Source organism: Melospiza melodia, chromosome 26 (genome assembly GCF_035770615.1).
Source record: "Melospiza melodia melodia isolate bMelMel2 chromosome 26, bMelMel2.pri, whole genome shotgun sequence".
In the NCBI taxonomy this organism is placed as follows: Eukaryota; Metazoa; Chordata; class Aves; order Passeriformes; family Passerellidae; genus Melospiza; species Melospiza melodia.
Genome location: NC_086219.1, coordinates 4648540 through 4668517, shown reverse-complemented (window position 1 = coordinate 4668517; position 19978 = coordinate 4648540). Strand labels below are relative to the sequence as shown.

The window sequence follows — 19978 nt, the reverse complement described above, 5'->3', positions numbered from 1 at the left end:
CGGTTTGGGAAAATATTTCCTTGGAGAAAAGTGGAAAAAAACAGTTTATTTAATAGGCAAAGCATTCACCAGCACAAAAATTAACAATACTAGCCATTAAAAGCTCTTGCTGCTCCAAAAGAGATGACAAACTCAGAAAGCACCTCTGTGGGCTGTAGCTCAGCTCACTCAGTCTCTTATCAGTCCCTCCAGTGCTGGAAATGCCACAGCTTAAGCCCAGCCTGGTGGGCTATAGGTGAGAGCTGCCAGTGCTCTTCTGGGTGTTCAGTCCAGAGCAGGTTTAAACAGCTACAAAGAAAAAGAAAAAACACAATCCAGGGAACTTCTCTGCCTCAGTTAGCTAAAAACTATCTAAAAGCAAAGGAGAGCTCTGTCCCACTGTCTGTCCATGCACGGCCAACCAGGAGGAGGAATGTGGAAGAGTGAGTGCAGTTTCTGAAAACAAACTGTGTGCTTCTTCTTCCCCCCTCTTTGCTCTCAGAACCAGTCTTTAAGGGTGCAAAACTTATTTCTGGGCTAAGGAGACAAATGGGGATATGAGCATCATAAAGTTACCCCAAGACTGTTCTTAGTCACAGCATCTGCCCACCAAGGAGAGCAGACATTGTTCTTCAAAGTATTGTTGGCTGGTTATGAGGATCTTTCTCATTATTCCAATAGCAGCATCCACATGACAAAAGAATGGCTGTGTTTGTATTTTAGAGGAAATATTGAATAGTTGTAGTTACTACCAGAGCACAGGAGTACTGTGAAATTTCTTGCTTTATTTTATGAAGCATTGAACGGCTCAAAACAACTATTGCTTTGAGATGTCATCTATAAATCAACACAGGCAAATGGCAGCAAAGTGATGGATATCCACCCATCTAAGAGATTTGATCATAAGACACAAACTAAAACAGTGACAAGGCAGAGATAATTGTTTGTGTTCAGATTAATGTCTCAAGGTCAGAGTGCCTAGGCATATCAATGAGAAATTTCAGTTAACACTCTTAAGAATATTAATCTAGAAATGTCTAATAGCAGACTAAAGAAGATACTGAAATTTAATGACATCTTTTTTGATTGTCTAAGAAAATATTTATAGTATACTAATCACAGAGTGATTGGAATTTGTTCTGGATTTTTCAGTGCTGGGATTATTTACCAATTATTTCCCAATTTCTGTTCCTAGGGAGCATCCAATCCTGATGGCTACATCTCCACCCTCCCTGGTTCCAGTGTTGTGTTCCACTGGCCACGCAATGATTATGATCAGCTGTTGTGTGTGAGGCTGATGGAAGTCCCAAACTGCATTTGGTCTGGGGGCTTTGAGGTCAACAAGAACAATTCGTTCCACATTAATATGAGGTAGCTGTGACCTGTCAATCCTCTGCAGCTGCTGTGTTTTGATATAAGCAGCTGTTTAACACTGCGGATAATGCAGATCAGAAGCTGACATGTCTTGTACTGTGATCTGCTTCAGGGACACCCTGGGAAAATGTTACTTTTTAAGAGTAGAAATCACCCTTCAAGGAGCCACGTACCGCGTTGCGTTCAGCGACACCGACCAGCTGCCGCCGCCTTTCCGCATCGACAATTTCTCCAAGGTAAAACAACCAAACCCCATTTTTACCAAAACAGTCATTCTTCTATATTTGTTACAAGTGGGAGATGACTAACTTGTGTAATGAAATAAAATGAAAGTCTGTGTTTGTCTGTAGTAATTGCAATTTTCTGAAGTTGTAGTAAAAATTGGTAGTAACAGCTACATCATCTTTTTCAAATAACAGTGGTAACATTGTGGCTTTCATGGGTGCTTTAAAAGTCTTACAAGGAAGAGAGTATTACCAATGAGAGGGATGGTATTTAATCTGTTCTAATCTTGTAATTTAGATTAGCGGGGTTTGAGGTGCTCCATGGGCCTGCAGACATTTTGCAGACATTTCACACAGATGATAGATAAAAGCAAAGATGATGTTTATCATCCCTTTAAGACTCTCTTTACTTGAGACCTGAATGGAAGAATATGCATATTGAAATTATTGGTGGGGGGGAAGAAAAGAAGTGATCTGAACATGTTTCAGTCAGCAACTCCTGGTGAATAAGCAAATGATAGCAAAAGTCTTTTTGATTAACAATTCCTGCATGAGCAAACTCCTCTTTGCTGACTGTTGCAGGTCCCAGTTGTGTTTAAGCAGCACGGGGTGGTGGAGCCCAGGCTGTCCACTGATGTGAAGCCCATGACCTCTCTGGATTATGCATGGGATGAGCCCATCCTGCCTCCCTACATTACCCTGACAGTGAAAGGAGCAGGCTCCTCAGAAGTTATGTGCTGCATGAATGACTTCCAAGACAGCAAACTGCTTTACTATGAAAACTTCATCTATATTGCTGCTACATATACTTTCTCAGGGTAATTCTCGATATCTTTGATGGAAATACTTTTAATGTTCACATTAAGCTTTAGTTAATAATACCAAATTATTATTCTCTTTATGGTTACCATTCAAAAGTTTTTCACATGGAGTTAAACTTTTGTCTACCTTGTAGCTAGCAGAAGAAATGCCAAATTCGGAAACTGTCTGGCTGTCAGTATTTTGTGTGTTTTATCTCATTTGGACATAGAGCCTTTGCTTTAGAGGTGCAGATTGACAGTATATTCTGTCACACAGTGAGAAGGATTTAGCATCTGGCATCTGCTGTGACCCCACTATGTGGTCTTGGAAGATTTGGGATGTTTGGGGTCCTCCTCTGGGGACTTAATGTTTTTTGGTGTATAAATGACACTTTACCACAAGTCACCTATTTACAACATGCCTGTGAGGGTTAAGCTTGCACTGGTTTATATGCTACTGAAAACAGCTCTGGGAGGTTGATACAGGGCTTTGTTACTTTCCTCAAAATGAGATAGGAAACTGTTTTTTAATAAATCTGTTTTTCCTGTGAAGTTCCTGGTTCCAGTGAGAAATCAAAGCCCCTTTTAAGAATTTACTCAGGTTACCAGCTTGCCATAGTAATTCCTAACACGAGGGGAAAAAACCCCAATATAAATGTTAGTGTGATGGACTGTATTGGAAGTGTAAACTTCCAGCTGAATTTTGATGCAGCTCTAATTGGTGCTACAGAAGAAGCTGCTGAACAAACATGATGCTGTTTTCTTGGTTCCAGGTCACAGGAGCCAAGTGTAAGACCAGTTACTTCAAATAAGGATGCTGCAAATGCAGAGCTTGTCCTTGATGTTTCTCCAAAGACTCAACGAGTTTTGCTGAAAAAGAAGGTACCAGAATACATTTGGCTTTATTTTTAATAATGCTGTTGCTATGTGCTGAAGTAAAATCAAATGCTGAGAGTAGGACAAGATAAAAAAAAAGTTCTAATTTTTAAAGGGACTCCAAACTGATAGGTTATTTTATTTTGAATTGTGGTGGTGCTTCTGTATAAGACTTCTGTAGGAGTAAAGGTAACAGAAAAGGGAACTGGAATAAAGTGGCAAGGAAGGTTGTAAATGCCTCCTAGACAGCAGAATATGGTAGTTGTGTGTTGGATATTCTCATGAAGTTACAAGGTAGGACGTGCTTCCTTTTTGGGAGCGTTGTAAGCCAAGTCATCTATTTCTGGTGCTCTTAAGAAACAGAAACTGTGTTTAAATATTGCTGAGATTAACAAACAGCTTTTGAATGCAGCTCTTCATCTAGCTGCTGTTGTGTATTCATTGAATATCAGAGATCAAGCAGAAGCCTTTATCCAGTCTAGTTCCTAATTGTTAATTCAGGGCTCTGAAGTTAAATATATACAATACATTCCAAGAATTATAATTCAGAGCCTCTGATAGCAAAACAGAACAAAAATATTTGCTTTGTACTGTATTTAAATGTTGAATTTTTCTGTAACAGGAGCCAGGAAAGCGATCCCAGCTCTGGAGGATGACAGACTCAGGAATGCTTTGCCATGAAGGTTCTTCAGTTCCTCACAACCCCCACAAACCTTCCCCTCGCTCTGAGGACTCCAGTATGATTTTGGATATTGCAGGCCTAGCAGCTGTCACTAATAACAGGTATTGAAATACATGCATGCATACATTGGATGCAGTCCAGACATTGAAATACATACATTGGATACAGTTCATACATTGAAATACATACACTGAACACAGTTCATACATTGAAATACATACATTGGATACAGTTCATACATTGAAATACATACATTGAATACAGTTCATACATTGAATACAGTTCATACATTGAAATACATACACTGAATACAGTTCATACATTGAAATACATACATTGAATACAGATCATACATTGAAATACATACATTGAACACAGTTCATACATCGAAATACATACACTGAATACAGTCCATACATTGAAATACATACATTGAATACAGTTCATACATTTAACACAGTCCACACATTGAAATACATACATTGAACACAGTCCACACATTGAAATACATACATAGAACACAGTCCATACATTGAAATACATACATTGAACACAGTCCATACATTGAATACAGATCATACATTGAAATGCATACATTGAATACAGTTCCTCAGGAAACTGATGAGGGTTTCTAACAATGTCTTTGAAAACATGCTTGATCTGATAGTCTCTGAATATGGAAAGACACTGTTCTGAAGGAATATGAAGGAGCTGGATTTTGTCTGGTTTTATTAGACAATCTCACCATCACCTGTGTGACTTGGCAATACTTGTAAAAGCGTGGCTGATGCCTTTTCAGCAGGTGACTCTTGACAGAGCACTTCAAAAGAGAGATTAGGAAAATGAACTGGGGCAAAATAAATGTTCAGTATTAACACAAGTGCAGAGTAAAGGTTCTGAGGAGCATCCTGTGAGCACTGAGGCTTCCCCTGCAGGTACGAGCCCCTGATGCTGAGACGGCCGGACCGGCGGCGCAGCACCACCCAGACATGGAGCTTCCAGGATGGAAAGCTGACCTGTGGCATCCCTGGCCTTGTAGTCCAGGTCAGTGCTGATCATGTGTCAAACCTGTTTTGTTTCTTGCTGATGTAGATCACAGTCATTTGGGCTTAGTATTGAAGGGAGCTACAAGCTTTGAGACAAGTTCAGAATATGGAGCGAAACAAACTTGTGCAAGCACCTTGTGTTTTAAGTTTATATTTGAATGTTCTTATTAATTTCAAATAATAAAAGGTCTTGCACTATTAATTAGAAATTAGAAAAGTATTTTAGTTAGTACCATGATATTGCATTGATCATTTACTGCAGGGTAGTAAGTTACTACTTGAAGCAGCCAAAATAGCTCTGTATTGCTGTCTTTAGACAGCAGTAACTCAGGATTGGCTCAGTAAGGATTTACATTCTCATGCACAAGTCCAGAGTTCATCTTTTAAAAGCTTCCTATCATTTTGGAAGGCTTTTCAGGAAGGACTTTCCAATGTCCCTTGATGATGTGATAGCTTCAGTTTTAAAGGTGCAGTGGGAATACTTAATTCCCACTTAATTATCTATTACCTGCCTCATTATCAATTACTTAATTATTGATCTTGGCTGCTCCTTTTATCTGCCAACTAATTAAACATGAGTGAGTAGAAACTTTAGTAATATCAAGTAAAATGCTGCTGGACTGATCTTCTTTTAGTTCTGAAGAATAAGAAGAGGAAATAAAAATACCATTTAAAATTAATATATGTAAATAGTTATCTGAAACGTTTACCTGTTGCTTAATTACTTAATTTTCTTTCCTTCCTTTTTTTCCTTTCTCCAGGCAAAGGGTGGAATGCAAGGTCTTCATGATGGAGCTGAAGTTGTTCTAGGTCCTGAAAACTCTCTTGAACTTTTGGGGCCAGTTCCACCTGAACAGCAGTTCACAAACCAAAAGATGAGGCCTGGCTCAGGAGTTCTGGCTGTGAGAGTCATCCCAGATGGGCCAACCAGAGTTCTGCAGGTGACAGTCCTTCATTGACTAGAATCTAGTTACATTCTTTGCTTATACTGGAAATACTCTTTATAAGTATTACATCTTTAAATCCTTATGAAAAGCTGCCTTTATAATGACATGAAGGGGATGGAATATCATAAACCAGAAGTAGTTAGTATAGAAGTTTCCTTGTCCATAATTTTTTAAAAAGATAATTTGCTAAGGTAGGGCAATGTAGCTGCTATTTATATATATGAAAGGGATCATTGTAGTAATTTATTTATCATTATATTGATATATGAGAGGGATCACTGTAGTAATTTATTTGTTTTCAGATAACTGATAACTGTAACCAGCGTAGAAGTGATCGTTCATTCAGTGAAGGAGAGCAACTTCCAGTTTCAGACCAAGATCTGCGCAAGTTGAAAAATCCAGATACAGAGCAGGAATTGGAAGTAAGATATGACAAACAATACTTGTCTTTTTTATTTTAATTTTCCTTTCTAGATTTCAGAAGGGGGATGATGGTCAATAACCTTTCCTTGTGTTATGAACTTTAGATTTTCCTGCTACAGCTTCTTGTTCTTAGAATTTGGGTTAATATGTCTTAACCCTCCTGAGTCTAAGACTGATTGTTCAAGAGCTGCTCAGTCTCTCTGCAGGTGACCCCAAAAAATAATTTCCTTGCAGAAATGTGTATTTGATATCATAGGTTTTTTCAGCTGCTTTGTTAATGGTGGGTTTTTTCCCCTTCTTTTCTCAGGTGCTTGTGAAACTGGAAGGTGGAATAGGATTGTCTTTGGTCAACAAAGTCCCTGAAGAGCTTGTGTTTGCAAGCCTCACCAGCATTAATGTCCACTACACTCAGCTCTCAACTGGTCAGGTGCTAGAGCTCAGTGTGCAAGATATACAGGTATTTGCCATTTTGAAATAAATTCATTTATTCATGGGTCTTCAGTTTTTTTTGAGTCATAATAGGTTTGAAAAATGTTTAGAGCAATGACTGAGATTTAATTCCTAAATATCACTGGAGTTTCAATGCCATTTTCTGTCCACTGTGTAGGTAGACAACCAACTTCTTGGCACCACACAGCCTTTTATGCTCTTTCTGACACCCAGGAGGATTGAGAATGGGCCCCTGGACCCTGCTCCTGCTGTGCAAGTCAATGCCATGAAATTTCCCAGTAAAAATGCACTGACTGATATATACAAGGTAAACCACAATGTTTTGTTTGTGTAACATAGGTATTACTTTGCTTTAATGACCTTTCCTGTTCTTAATTTTTACTTGTAATCTGAATTCAGTGCTTTGTGAAATACACTTTGTTGAATCAGTTCTGAAGCTTAAAGGACACAGTGTCCACTTCCTCATGTTTGCAGTGTTCAAAGGTATAGTAGAGTGATGAACAGGGTGATAAATATGTTTAAAAATGTGACAAATCAGTCCAGACCCCTGTCTGTCCATGTCTGTGACCTTACTTTTCAAGGCAGTTATTCTGTCCTGAGAACTGTAGCACAGTGAACAACCAGAATATCTATGTTTTGTTCTTCAGGAGTTGAATACAAGGTTATAAATTCTTGCTTCATAAACCTGGTTCTGTGCACTGCAGTCATTTGGGAACATTGGTTATAAATTTATCCACCAACTGTGGATAAATGTACTGTGATGGCAAAACTGAGTTGGTTGTCAAGACTTATTTTCTCACTTGGAGTCTTCACCCATGTCTTTTAACTCTGTTCTGAAAAGCAGCTGATTTTAGTGCTGGAAATGCAGCTAAGATTTTGAAGTGTTAGGATTAGGTAGTTAAGCACAAGGCTTTCCAGAAAATTGAAATAATCACCACTAGTTGAAATAATCATCAGCAGTAGATAACTTGAAGCGAAGAAAGCTACCGAAGACATTTTGAAGGTTGAATCTTGCTACAAATCCATAACAGTGAAAATAATCCATTGAAATAGAATCCTTTTTAATAGTTTACATGGATTATATATCTGGTGTTAATGCTGTAAACTGAGACTTGTTTATCTCTGTAGCATCTGATGATCACTGCCCGAAAGTTCACAGTTCAAATTGAGGAGAAGCTGCTTCTGAAGCTGTTGAGTTTCTTTGGCTACGGCCAGTCGGAATCAGGTGTGGTATAACATTGTGTGGTATAACATTGCACAGCCCAGTTCTACAATGCACAGAAGTTTCATGATCTTTGTGTATAAAGTAGAAAACACCAGCACACTCTTGGCTGTGAGGAACCTCTCACTCTTGAGCAGAGCTGGAAATGCCTCAGTGGCCCCTGTGAAGCTCCTCATGGTGTTGTGCCTGTGGCAGAGCTCAGGTGATGGCCCAAGTCCAGCCTGTCTCTGTGTCTGGATTCATCTGAACTGGGATAAAAGAAATTGTGTTGTTAATTTAGCAAGCCACTTTGTTTAGTGACTTGTTTAGTTTGTTTATTTAACACAGGGCTAGAAGTGGGATCTGTGTTAATTTGTTCCTTGGGCAGTTCCTCTTGCTTCACTGCAAGAAAATTTTGTCTGACCTTTGTTGTGGCATCCATACCCCTGGTTTTAATTGTAATGTAAGTTTTCTTTCTTTCACTGAGGCAAGACAGACCTTTTCAATCTTCTGATCTCATAGGTGCTATTCTAATCCTCCTATTTTAGTGTTTATCTCTGCTTTGGAAACTTTCTGAAATGTTTGTTTTGGAGTGGCAATTGAAAAAGTCACTTCTATTATGCAGTAGCCTGTGTACTGTTACATAATAACTGTCACAGGAAAAGAACTATTTTTGGCATGATTCCAAATGGGGCCAAGCCTACAAATGATGCTCCAGTGTTCTGTTTTGCTAATCCACAGGATCCTCTGAATTGTCTCTGGAAAAATAACAGAGGACTTTCAAACTTAAATCTCTAGTGATGAGGAAGAAGTACACATTTTGAGTTTTGCTCTTAGCCTTTTAACTAATCTCCCCTTTGTTCTGATTTACCCTGTTCCTTTTGCTCTTTTTTCCTTACTTACTTTACGTTATTTGCAGTTTGTCTGCTGATGTTATCCTAGATTCAAACAAAAATAAATTTCTTATTTTTAGTTAGCATGTTTTATTGTCCATAAGTCAGAGTTCATAAGGCTTGGTCATCTTTCATCTTTGCCTTGATTCCTCACACCACCCTTACAAATAACATGAGCCTATTAATGTCAACCAAATTTGAGCCACTTTCCATGTAAATTGATTTATTGGATGTCTTCCACGTAGACATGTTGGATATTTTGTAGTGAATATTTGAAAGCTTGCTTTGTACATTATATTCCTGGTTAAGTGTGTAAGGAATTACAGACAGAGTAGAGAGGGGAAAACAGACTGTGAGAGCACAACTGCACAGTAGGAACATTGCATAATCATGTGTTATCTCCTTGTTTCTGTGTGCTGATAAAGAAAAATTAGAAGTGAGATTAAAAGCTCAAATAACAGGTTTTAGAGATGCAGAGAGATCTGACAAAAATTCTTGAGCCTCAGAGGTCAACTTCGTGTCACAAGGCGTGAGTAATTTTGCTGGCTCCACCAGCAGTCACACATACTTTTTATTTGTGCTGAGGATTGTTAACTCTTAACAGAATATGCATTCCTAACCCCATATTTATTTATCTTTAATTGGTTCTGATTCCTGTGTTTTGTCTGGATGCAGAGGTTGAAAATTACGATGAAAACCTCCATGAGAAGGTTGTTGAACAAGGAGGAGCACAAAAACGATACTACTTTGAGAATCTGAAAATCAGTGTGCCTCAAATCAAGTTGAGTGTCTTCACTTCCAACAAGCTCCCTTTGGACCTCAAGGTACACCAGTGCATTCCCAGAGTGGAATTCCCAGAGTGGAATTCCCAGAGTAAAGAGAAGGAAAAATTAACACTCTCAGTTTCCATTTACTCTTGCATTATCCAAGTTAAAAATAATGAAAGTTCCAGCAACTTCTGACATGTAATTTGCATAATTTCCAGTCTCTTCTGTAATAGTCCTTCATTTTTGTAATTTCAATTGAAGCACAGCCACAGACCTAATGACTCACTGCTTTACAAAGGACCTTAGTTACAATGATGGAAGTGTAAAGAGCTTAAAGGAAATTTACTGTCTTAAAAGAGTTATTCAACTTCTTATACAAATACAGGACAACTCCTGAGTGTTTTCATCCAAAAAATGTTTCATTGGAATTGAAGAATTTGCATGAGGACTGTGCAATATAGTTGAAAATTCAAGTGAACTGAGATTGAGTATGAACTTAAAATCAGTGGGAAGTCTGGTCTTTTTCATATGGTCATAAATCTGGCACAGCTGGGGAGTGAACTAGGAATTCCAGATTATGGCCAGAACATAATCTCATCCCATGTTCCCAAATTGAGTTTGGACCTTCCTGGACACAATCAAGTGGCAGCAATCAGTTGCCACTTCAAAAATTATTAATTTAACATTCAGTTCTCTCTGAGCTAATAAACTACTTCCCTCCAAGGTGGGAGAGTTAAAACAAAACCAACCACCCAAACCATAAAAAACCCTCCTCATTGTGGAGGAACTGAGCTGCTGCCTTTAAAAAAACCAAAACTGAGACACCAACTGGGCTTTTTTGTCTTTGATGTTAAGGACATCATGATGAGTAAGCTTCTAAAGAAATTTAGTGTTGTGTAATGAATGTCTTGTCATGGAGTCTTACCAAGATGATCCAGAAAATCACCAGTCCTACATTCTTGTATTCTTTTTACTGAATCCTTGTTCCAGGAACAATTCAACAGCTAATTGGGGTATTCCTTGGCTGTGATATTCCTAGCTGTAATATTCCTTGCCTATGATATTCCTAGCTAGAATATTCCTTGGCTGTGATATTCCTAGCTGTAATATTCCTTGCCTGTGATATTCCTAGCTAGAATATTCCTTGGCTGTGATGTTCCTTACTGCTCAGTAACAGCAGCCCTGTCCTGAATATGTAGTTGCACTTCAGCTTCAACATGAATACCCTTGTAATTGCATTAGTTGAAATGCAGGCTGAGGAAGCAGAACTGGTGATGAGTGTGTTTAAGAACCCAGCACTGTGCACTGTTCTGTTTGGATTCCTACCACCCTTGGTATAGGATTGCACATGGATCCATCTTGGCAGCTTTCCCAAGAAAAAACTCAGCACATACATTTTTCTACATAATGCTAACAGTCCCTGCTTATTCTGTATATTGACTTTCACAGAAAGAGTTCAATTCAGTTCTGTAGCCCAGGAGAGTTCAGGGTAGGAGGGAGAGAATAATCACAGTAGAGCCTTTGTGGAAGTTTTTCTAACTACCTCTAATGTTTCTGGCTTGGACATGGCTGTCTGGTAATTTGGTGTAGACAGATTATTTTTATTAGGTACCAGTATTAACAAAGTTGTCTTATATAATATCTGATAGTTAAACAGGAAATTACTTCCTACTCAAGTGAATAATGAGGACTATTCTGGTTGGCCATCCATTTACTGAAAAAATAAATAGCTCTTTTCTTACACACAAACTTAACTCAGACCTGTAACTTGCCTTAATTGCCTGCAGATGGCACAAAAACTCGTGTTCCTTACAGCAGGCAGCTTTGGTGGTTAATGTGCAAAGATAAAACATCAGCCTGAAGCTTCTTGCCTTCTTCAGTGTCTGATATTGGTGAGTGTGCAGATGCCATTATCTAGACCTGAAGAAGAAGGGTCCTCTTTCAGTCTTGAAAACTTAGTTTTCTTATCATTTTTTCCAAATTATTTTATTTATGTGTGTCTCTGTTTGGATGTATAGCCTGTCTACTTTAACTGTGGTTTTCTATGTATAAATTGTACAAAGTACAGATGGCCTATGAACTAATTACAATCTTAGTTTTCTTCCTTGAAAAATAATGGGAAATGCTAGTTTAAAGAATTTCTTTAGACCACATAACGTTAAGAAATGAGCCTCAGGCTTACAGGAAATTATGTATGTTATTTCAGCTCATCCTGACACTTAATCCCTTCACAGAAGTTCAGCAGGGTGGAAAATAGCCAGTTTTGTCAAGAAAATTCGTTTAGAGTTGGAGTTTAATTGAACATTAGAACAATAAAGCCAAGTTGTATGTAGAATCTTAGACATACTTTGGTTTGAAAATATTCCTGTCAAGTGTGGGAAGCAGATTGCATTGGGAATTTAGTGACTCTTGAGTTATTGAAGAAATGCAGTGCTCAGAAGCTTAGAACTGGAAGGTTTGTGAGTGATTGCTCTCTGTATCAAAGTGTCCACACTGCAGTGCTAAGAACTCCAGCAGCTTCAGAGAATTTTGGTTTGTTACCCATTGAAAGGATGCTGTGAATGAGAAGCAGAGAGAAGAATTACAATGGCAATGTCTTTTATTTCCTCAGGCATTGAAAAGCACCCTGGGCTTCCCTCTGATCCGGTTTGAAGATGCTGTGATTAATCTGGATCCTTTCACTCGGGTCCATCCCTATGAAACTCAGGAGTTCATCATTAATGACATCCTGAAGCACTTCCAGGAGGTCAGTGTGGCTGAGATGATGTTGTGGCAAAGGATGAACTTCTCTTGGTTGAGGAATTCTCCATTAGGGATGTGGGAACCCTTTCCTGACTATCAAGTGTTAGTGCTGTGTGGTTTCTTTGGAATATGGAGAAGTAGTATCCCACAAGAAATCTAAGAATACTCTGCATTTTAAGATGAAACTGTTGTTAATTTTACTCCATTTCTGTGTTGATTTCTCTCATAAACCCACCTGGGTTGGCATAAGCTTCTGTTGTGGGTGGGATTTTTTTTTTCCTCTCAACCCTGCTGGTGTAAATGTGATTCCTAAGAAATATTTCATTCTTCCTCTTGATTTTCCAGGAGCTTCTGAGTCAGGCAGCAAGCATTCTAGGGTCTGTGGATTTCCTTGGCAACCCTATGGGCCTGCTGAATGATGTTTCAGAAGGTGTTACTGGACTTATAAAGTATGGCAATGTGGGTGGCCTCATCAGAAATGTCACCCATGGAGTATCAAACTCTGCTGCAAAGGTAAAAATTGTGATATTAAAGTTTGCTATAAAAATAGGCAAAAAGTCAAATAGAACTATTGACCATGCTTGAATTGCTTGATCTGTGTTTTGTAAAAATGGCATTTGAAGTGTAGATTTTGTTTTTCTTAAATGCTTTCTGTACATCCCAGGGATAACAGGAGTCAGTGAAGCACTCAAAGCCCTATTACTGCTGTACAGATACTTGCAAGTTAAATCAACAGCTAACCAAAGGGAGAAATAATTTGCTCCTACATGCCAATGAACAAAGCTGTGTTAAATTATGTATATAATCTACACAGAGAGAGAGCACTAGAGAAAGGTGGAGCATTTAAGGGGTTATTTAGTATAGCAGGGGTTGTTAGCTGTTATTTTTGAGAAGTGATTAAGCTGATGTGAACAGCAATTATTATGCTGACACTTGAGGTTTGGGGGGTTTTGTGCCACATAGCAACAAACCAAAGAATTTCCAGATTGCTTTGTATTTATCTGTAGTTTATTTCCAAAGTCTCTGCATGGTGAACATTCTTTTGTCCTTCCTGATAACAGCTGAAGGAATTCAATTATATCAGTGAAAATAACTGTATTTAGTGCTCAAGAGAGGGATGGTCTGAGGCAGAAGTCAGAAACACAAAGTAGTTTGGATCATAGTTGATGCTGTGCTTGATAGTTAGCAAACATATGTTGTTGAAATGTTTTGTTACATACATGATGTGTCAGCATGAGTCCTTTCATGGATACAACTAAAATAATATGTTTTTTACACAAGGACATGTTGGTAAGTTTGGTTTTGTAAAAATTCTTTACTTTCTATTTTTATCATTTTCCTAACAGGTAATTTTATGTGTATTGTCATGCTTCATCTTTTAATAACTTTTCCCACTTATTTGTATACAAGGCAATCTGATTTTTCCCTTCCTTAGTGAAAGAAGGTAATTCAGAAGATGTGAAATGCAGAGCCTGTGTAATTACAGAGAGGTCAAGACTATCATTATCAAACCTAGTCCACCACCAAGTGCAGAGCTGGATCTCACCCAGAGAGCTGAGCCATGAGCAAAGATGACGTGCACATTCTCTGTCATAATTACCTAGATTGCAGCATTAGCCTATTTTGCACAATTTCAAGAAACTCAAACAAAATTCTAGGTTGATATCCCTGCCTTAATCTCCTGTAAATCTCAGCACTGCAAATCCAAGCAATCTGGTAGAAGACTTGCTGAGCTTCTGGGAGGCAGCTGGATCTGTCTGCAGATGAGTCCTTCTGTCCATGCTTTGTCCTCATGGCTGTGCTCTCTGGTGACCCATCCACTCCACCCAATGGAGTGTGTTTCTTTAGAGTTTCCTTTCTATAAAGTGGTGTTTCCTCATTGCAGTCACATCTGCAGCCACAGTCTCATAAATCTTCCTTTAAAAGGCACGAGCCTTCCTCTGTTTCCCACAAGGGCAAGGTCATTCTTTGAACTTTGGAGTCATTTGTAACCAAGGGGTTTGTGAAGGAAGATTTTCAAAGGCAGAAGGGCAGTTGGATGCTGAACTCCTTTCAAAATTCAACAGGAGCTGAGTGCCTGCTTCCCATTTATACCTTTGAAAATCACCCCATGTACTATTTATTTGTCTTCCCAGGTATTTTTTTCTTTCTCCTTGATATATCAGAAATGGCTCTGTGATGCAAGTCTCACACAGTTCCCTTTTCAAAGCTTTCTACATGGTTTATGTATTTGTCCTTTTGGAACAAGGAGAGAAGTCCATAATTTAAGAAGGCTTAGTAGTACATTGTGGAGCTCCTTGATTAATCCTCTTTCCAAAGGCTGAATCTTAATTCTGCTGCATAGAAAACAATGATAAAAAGGCTCAAATAGTCAGGTTGAATTCTTCCTTATGTGTTGCACTGCTTTCAGGCACTTAAATCTGCTTGAAAACTAAGCCAGGAATGTCCACAGGATAAAAAATTGGCATTTCAGATTCAGTTTGGGGTGTGTTATGTTCATAGTACAACACAGAAATTTGTCTTTTACTTTCTGTTCTGCCTTCTTTGTGCCTTATGAGTGTGTCTAGGATATGTAAGAGAGAGAAAAAACAATTTGAGTTAGTCAAGAGAAACAAAATTGAAACAATAGGTCGTTTTCATCTTGCTGTTGGTGCTCCAGGAAGGTATTTTTAAATATATTTTCACTGCATAAATTTTCACCTGATTCAGCTGTGCCACAGAGGCCTCTTGTCTTTGCAGCTAATCCTGTGGATCTGGTAACTAAAGCAGCCAAAACTAGAGGAGCCTGTGTCCTGCACAGGCACTGAGGGCTGGAAAAAATCTCCATTTTGGTTGTCTGACTACCTGACTTATGAAGTGTCTGAAATAAAAATCTATCCTAGATTTTAAGATGAGTTAGCGATTGAGGTGTGAGTAGATAGATAAACAAAGAGTAATACTGTAATCATGGTTTTTAAAGTAACACTGCTCAAGTGAATCGAGAAGTAAGCTATAGGAGTTGTATCTGGTTTTGTCATTTTATTGCTTTTCTATTTTATAGTTGTGCTGATTATCCCTGTAATGGCTTTTCCATGCATTTCAGAGCATGCAGTGGGTAATGCCTTCTTTCAAGTGGAGAGCTGCAGTGTATTTAAATTGGCACAAAACCTTAGGTTAAATAAAGTTCACTCCAGACAGTTTTGTAGTTTTTATCCCTTGGAGATTCCAAGTTCTGTATTTTAAAAAGTTCTTTGATCCTAAATATAGACACCAGAGGGAATTACATTCCCTCTGAATGGAGCCTTCTATAGTTGCCATATGCGTGGAAATGTCTCACATTCTTGGCATCCACACTTTTTTTATTTCCCCCGTTAGGCATGACAGAACTAAATCCTAAATTTCCCCTGTTTCAGATGTGTTTCAATTAGAAATGAATATTGAACACTGAATTAGCAGCTGAACAAAACTGTTCTGTAGCTTGTGTTCTCCAAATGGAAAATAAGTGTGGTTGTATCTATTACTGGCAAATAGGTGTTATGCTGACACAGTGGTGGTAAAGGATTGAAAAGATTCAGAGCTTGTCAATACTGCATTTAATGTCTCTGATTTCTTTCTACCATAAATTCTCTTATCTTAGGAATTATGAGCAGATAGCAGTGTAGCTGTTAAGACTCTGTTAAGTCACGGGATATAGGATGGAAATAATTGTTGTGTACCTCTCTTTCTCTTGAGAAAAAGAATTTAATGAACTTCGTGAAAGAGCTTAAGTTTCATATTGAACTTTGAAGTTTCTATATTAATTAGGCTTCCTAAGGAAAGGTAAGCCATCAGTCAGAGCTGCATTTCCCTGTTGGCTTTTGGGAAGCATGCAGGGTTCTGTGAGACAAGCTTCCTTCAGAAGGAGGCAGCTGAGATTCCAAAACTTCCCTGGAGCAGAGTTGCAGCAAATTGCATTTGAGTGTCTGTTTTCTCTTATGGCTGATGAACCTTTCTGCCCTGGACTTTCATTCCATCTGTTTATTTCAGGTGAGTTCAGACTGATGGCAGAGGTGCTTAACAGAGATAGGAAGAGAAGTGAGGTGTTAGAACCAGATAAGAAAACTTTGAGTAGAAAAGATGCTCCAGGTGAGTGTTTGGCCTGGAGGCATTTGTAGAATAGGAGCATGAAAGCAACACAAAGGGAAATGGAAGTTTTAACCCTCCATGAAAGCACCACAAAGGGAAATGGAAGTTTTAACCCTCCATGAAAGCACCACAAAGGGAAATGGAAGTTTTAACCCTCCTTGTAAGATAAATCAAAGCAGAATCTCAAGTGGTTGGCAGTGACAGGAAGATAAAGATAACTGAATGGAAAAAAAAGAGGAAGTAATAAAGGGATTATTTAAAAACAAATCTTGAATATGTGTTTGACTTGCATGGATGTTAACTTTAACAAAGTTGGCAGTAAATACAATGAGAAGTGGCTGTACCAGAGCACAGAAGGAAGGTCCAGTTTGAGCAGGCTCTACCCAAAAAGAGACAGAAAGGTTTCTAAAACAATCAAAGCTGATGATTCCCTTTTGTTTAAAGTGGTTTTTTGTTCACTTAATCAATCTCTCCTCTTTCATTCAGAAGCAAGAACAACTACCATTCTCCCATCATGGGACTAACGGCAGTTCAACTCTAGCAACATCAAAATGCCAAGGAAGTAGCTGAAAATAAAAGAATATTTTCATGTCAGGGAGCTTCTAACAAAAGCCTTTGTATCTGAAGCCTGAGAAAGAAATACATGATGGTGTTTTCCTCAGAAGAGTCTTAAACAAAATCATCAAATGATGATGTAGAAAGGTCATGGTGGTTTTTGGGTTCTGAGTCCTACAGCTCTATATTTCCATGGTGTTTGTTTGATTCCTTGCTCTTTTCCTTAACTCCTGAGAGCAGAATGTGTGTGGTTAGTGTTGGTCTCACTGGATAAAGGTGAATCCATGTCATCTTCAACCTTACAGATCAGAATTTATTTTTCCTTCAGGAAAGCTGGCAGTCAGCCCTTACAAAGGGTAGTTGAGGCATTGAAATAGTGGGATTTACTGTAATTTTTTCTATTCCAGCTGTGATTTATACAGTTTGGGCCAAAGGTAGCTTTTTTGTGTGTTTTATTCTGTGTAATCTTTATCTTTCCTGGTGTAGCATAGAGGCTCCTGCAGCCTGTCCAGGTGGCACTGCAGAGCATCTTCAGTTTAACTTGCATTTCATCCACAGATTTGCAGCTTCACATGAGCAGTGAGAATCAGTATCAAAGTGTGTCGATTATGAGGTGGAAAGCAATTGAAATTCCCAGGCAGAAATGCTGAGTTCATGAGGGATATTACAGATGAGGCCATTTCCCCATTTCCTGCCAGTTTGAAAAGACAGCAAGTTTTATGACCAATTAGTGGCAATCAAAAGCCATGGAAAGTGTCAGTTTTAATGTGCACAACATCTGGCATCTGTAACTAGTATCTTTGAAAGAGGTTTTGGGATAAAGGATCATCTTTGAGAAGTTTGAAGTATTTCTTCCTGGTTTTCCTTTGTACCATGGGATAAAACGTGTGTGGCCAGCATCTAGGTTAAAAGTTTTCTTCTCAATTTGGTTTAAATTCAGCCTTTCTTGCACAAAGTGAACACTTTACTCCAGTGTATTTTTGTGTGGAGAAATGGGTATAGGTAGATTGAACACATGTATTCTGTGGGAAGAACTGGTTTAAAGTGGACTTAATATCCTCAGTGTACCCCATTGAAAAGCAAACTACACATTGGATGAGCCTTACCCAGGAGAAATTGCTCAATTGACCATGAGAGTCCTGTAACAATGCAGCAACTGCATACATGATGCACAGCTGGACAGAGGAATGTACAGGTGACCATTGACAACTGAAAAAAAAAGAGATTAAAGAGTTTTAGGTTTTACACCAGCTCTAGAGCTTCATTTCAAAGGGGTTTATCAGCTGATTTTCCTGTAAAATAAAATGTACTGTTCCTGTTTTGCTGACTCATTGCAGAACTCAGTGTGCAAAGGAGAATTTAAAATGAGGTATGCAAAGATTTGCCAAGTCATAAACTGTGACACTGGAAATAAGCATTTATCAGAGATGAAATTAAATTTAGTTTTAACCTGCAGTTTTTGAGGGGTTACATGTCAGGCAGACTGGCACATCTATCCCATATATCACCATTAGCATCTGAAGGAGAAAAAATGGGGTGTGGGTTTGAAATTCATCATTTCAGTGTTGATAAATGGCTGACTGCACCTCCCTACTGTGTATTTAAAGTTGTAGAATTGAGTAGAATATTAAATAGTACAGACTTAAACTTGAAGCTCCTTAGCTGTGTATCCATGAGGAGTGAAAATTGTGTTTGTATGTGCAGGGGAGAAGGGCAAGCTGTACACAGCTCAGAGATGTTCACTATTTACACACACACAGCATGGCAGCTCCAATTAATGTGCTAGCATGGCCTTTCCTTCAAAATATCTAGAAATATGGAAAGCCTGTTAGTTTTTAAACAGGAGGTTCTTTCAGATCCCAGGTGTGGTCACAGGTGGTCGTGGCAGAATAAGAAATTGTCTGGAAAGAGCCTAAGTGCTGCAGTTAGTGCAGATGGAAATGCTTTTGGAAATCAAAATCAAGAGAGCTGGTAAAGATGATGTTAAAACCGAACCTAACGTGGTCTCTCTTTTTTGTTACCTATTAACTCAAGGTATTGGATCTCTTGAGGCTTTTTCTCTGATTTTCAGTGTATTGAGGGGTTTAAGGAAGGGGGGGGGAAGGAAGGCAAATAATTCCATTCCCAAAAAATAAACAAACATGAAGAGCTTCAGGTTTGCTAAGAGTTAAGGCCGGGGGGGAGGGGAATTATCTGTTAAGAGTATTAGTTGTTTAATAAAGCACAGTTGTCCTCCAGATGAACCCGCCAGTGACTCCGCAATTGGGGTCATTCCAAGTTCACGCTGTGGACTTTTGACTGCCTTTGTGTGTCTGTGAAAACAGCCGGCGGTTCCTGCAGGGATCACTCATTCAAGCCCTTGTAACACAAAACTATTGCCAGCGGGCACCTGCTGCTGCTGCTGCTGCTGCTGCTGCTGCTGCTGCTGCTGCTGCTGCTGCTGCTGCGGCTCCCCGGGGACCCCCGGCTCATCGGGCTCCTCCAGCCGGCCCATCGGGGGTCCCCGGGCCGCCAGCAGCCCCTGTCAGCATGCATTAGGAAGCTGGGTTAACGATGGGATGTGAGCTAATTAAAGCTGCTTTGCTTTGGGCGGTGTGACATTAAATAGGGGTGGGGAATCTCAAGGAATGGTGTTTGTTCGGTAGGGAAAAGCCGGCGGCTCCTCGGTGGTTGTCGGTAATTTGGAGAGGGTCAAAGTTTATGTTGCTCTGAAAATGAGAAGCTGATTATGGCTTTTTGCTGATTTGGTGTTTTCTAAATTAAGAGAGTGTTGGTGCTGTTCAGAGTGCCAGGACTCGTTTCTGTCTGCACAGCTTGGCTGGGTTATAAAAGCCTTGGAGGCTCAGCCTGAACTGTCCTTTCTGGTTAGGACTGGATCGAAGAGTTCATTTGGTCTGTCTTGATGTGTCAAGGAA

The 19978-nt window shown here is 39.1% G+C and overlaps 1 protein-coding gene across 4 annotated transcripts in view; it reads left to right on the top strand.

Moving 5' to 3' along the window:
* Positions 1 to 19978, top strand: part of VPS13D (vacuolar protein sorting 13 homolog D) — a 101769-nt gene that overhangs the window by 52038 nt on the left and 29753 nt on the right. For all 4 annotated transcript variants that reach the window (XM_063176916.1, XM_063176914.1, XM_063176915.1 and 1 more), the window contains 14 exons: positions 1175 to 1350; positions 1466 to 1589; positions 2160 to 2395; positions 3151 to 3259; positions 3876 to 4036; positions 4871 to 4979; positions 5743 to 5922; positions 6231 to 6350; positions 6659 to 6808; positions 6959 to 7108; positions 7930 to 8026; positions 9571 to 9719; positions 12274 to 12408; positions 12750 to 12917. In XM_063176916.1, the coding sequence (XP_063032986.1) occupies positions 1175 to 1350; positions 1466 to 1589; positions 2160 to 2395; positions 3151 to 3259; positions 3876 to 4036; positions 4871 to 4979; positions 5743 to 5922; positions 6231 to 6350; positions 6659 to 6808; positions 6959 to 7108; positions 7930 to 8026; positions 9571 to 9719; positions 12274 to 12408; positions 12750 to 12917 (2064 nt within the window). The remainder of the gene's footprint in view (positions 1 to 1174; positions 1351 to 1465; positions 1590 to 2159; positions 2396 to 3150; positions 3260 to 3875; positions 4037 to 4870; positions 4980 to 5742; positions 5923 to 6230; positions 6351 to 6658; positions 6809 to 6958; positions 7109 to 7929; positions 8027 to 9570; positions 9720 to 12273; positions 12409 to 12749; positions 12918 to 19978) is intronic.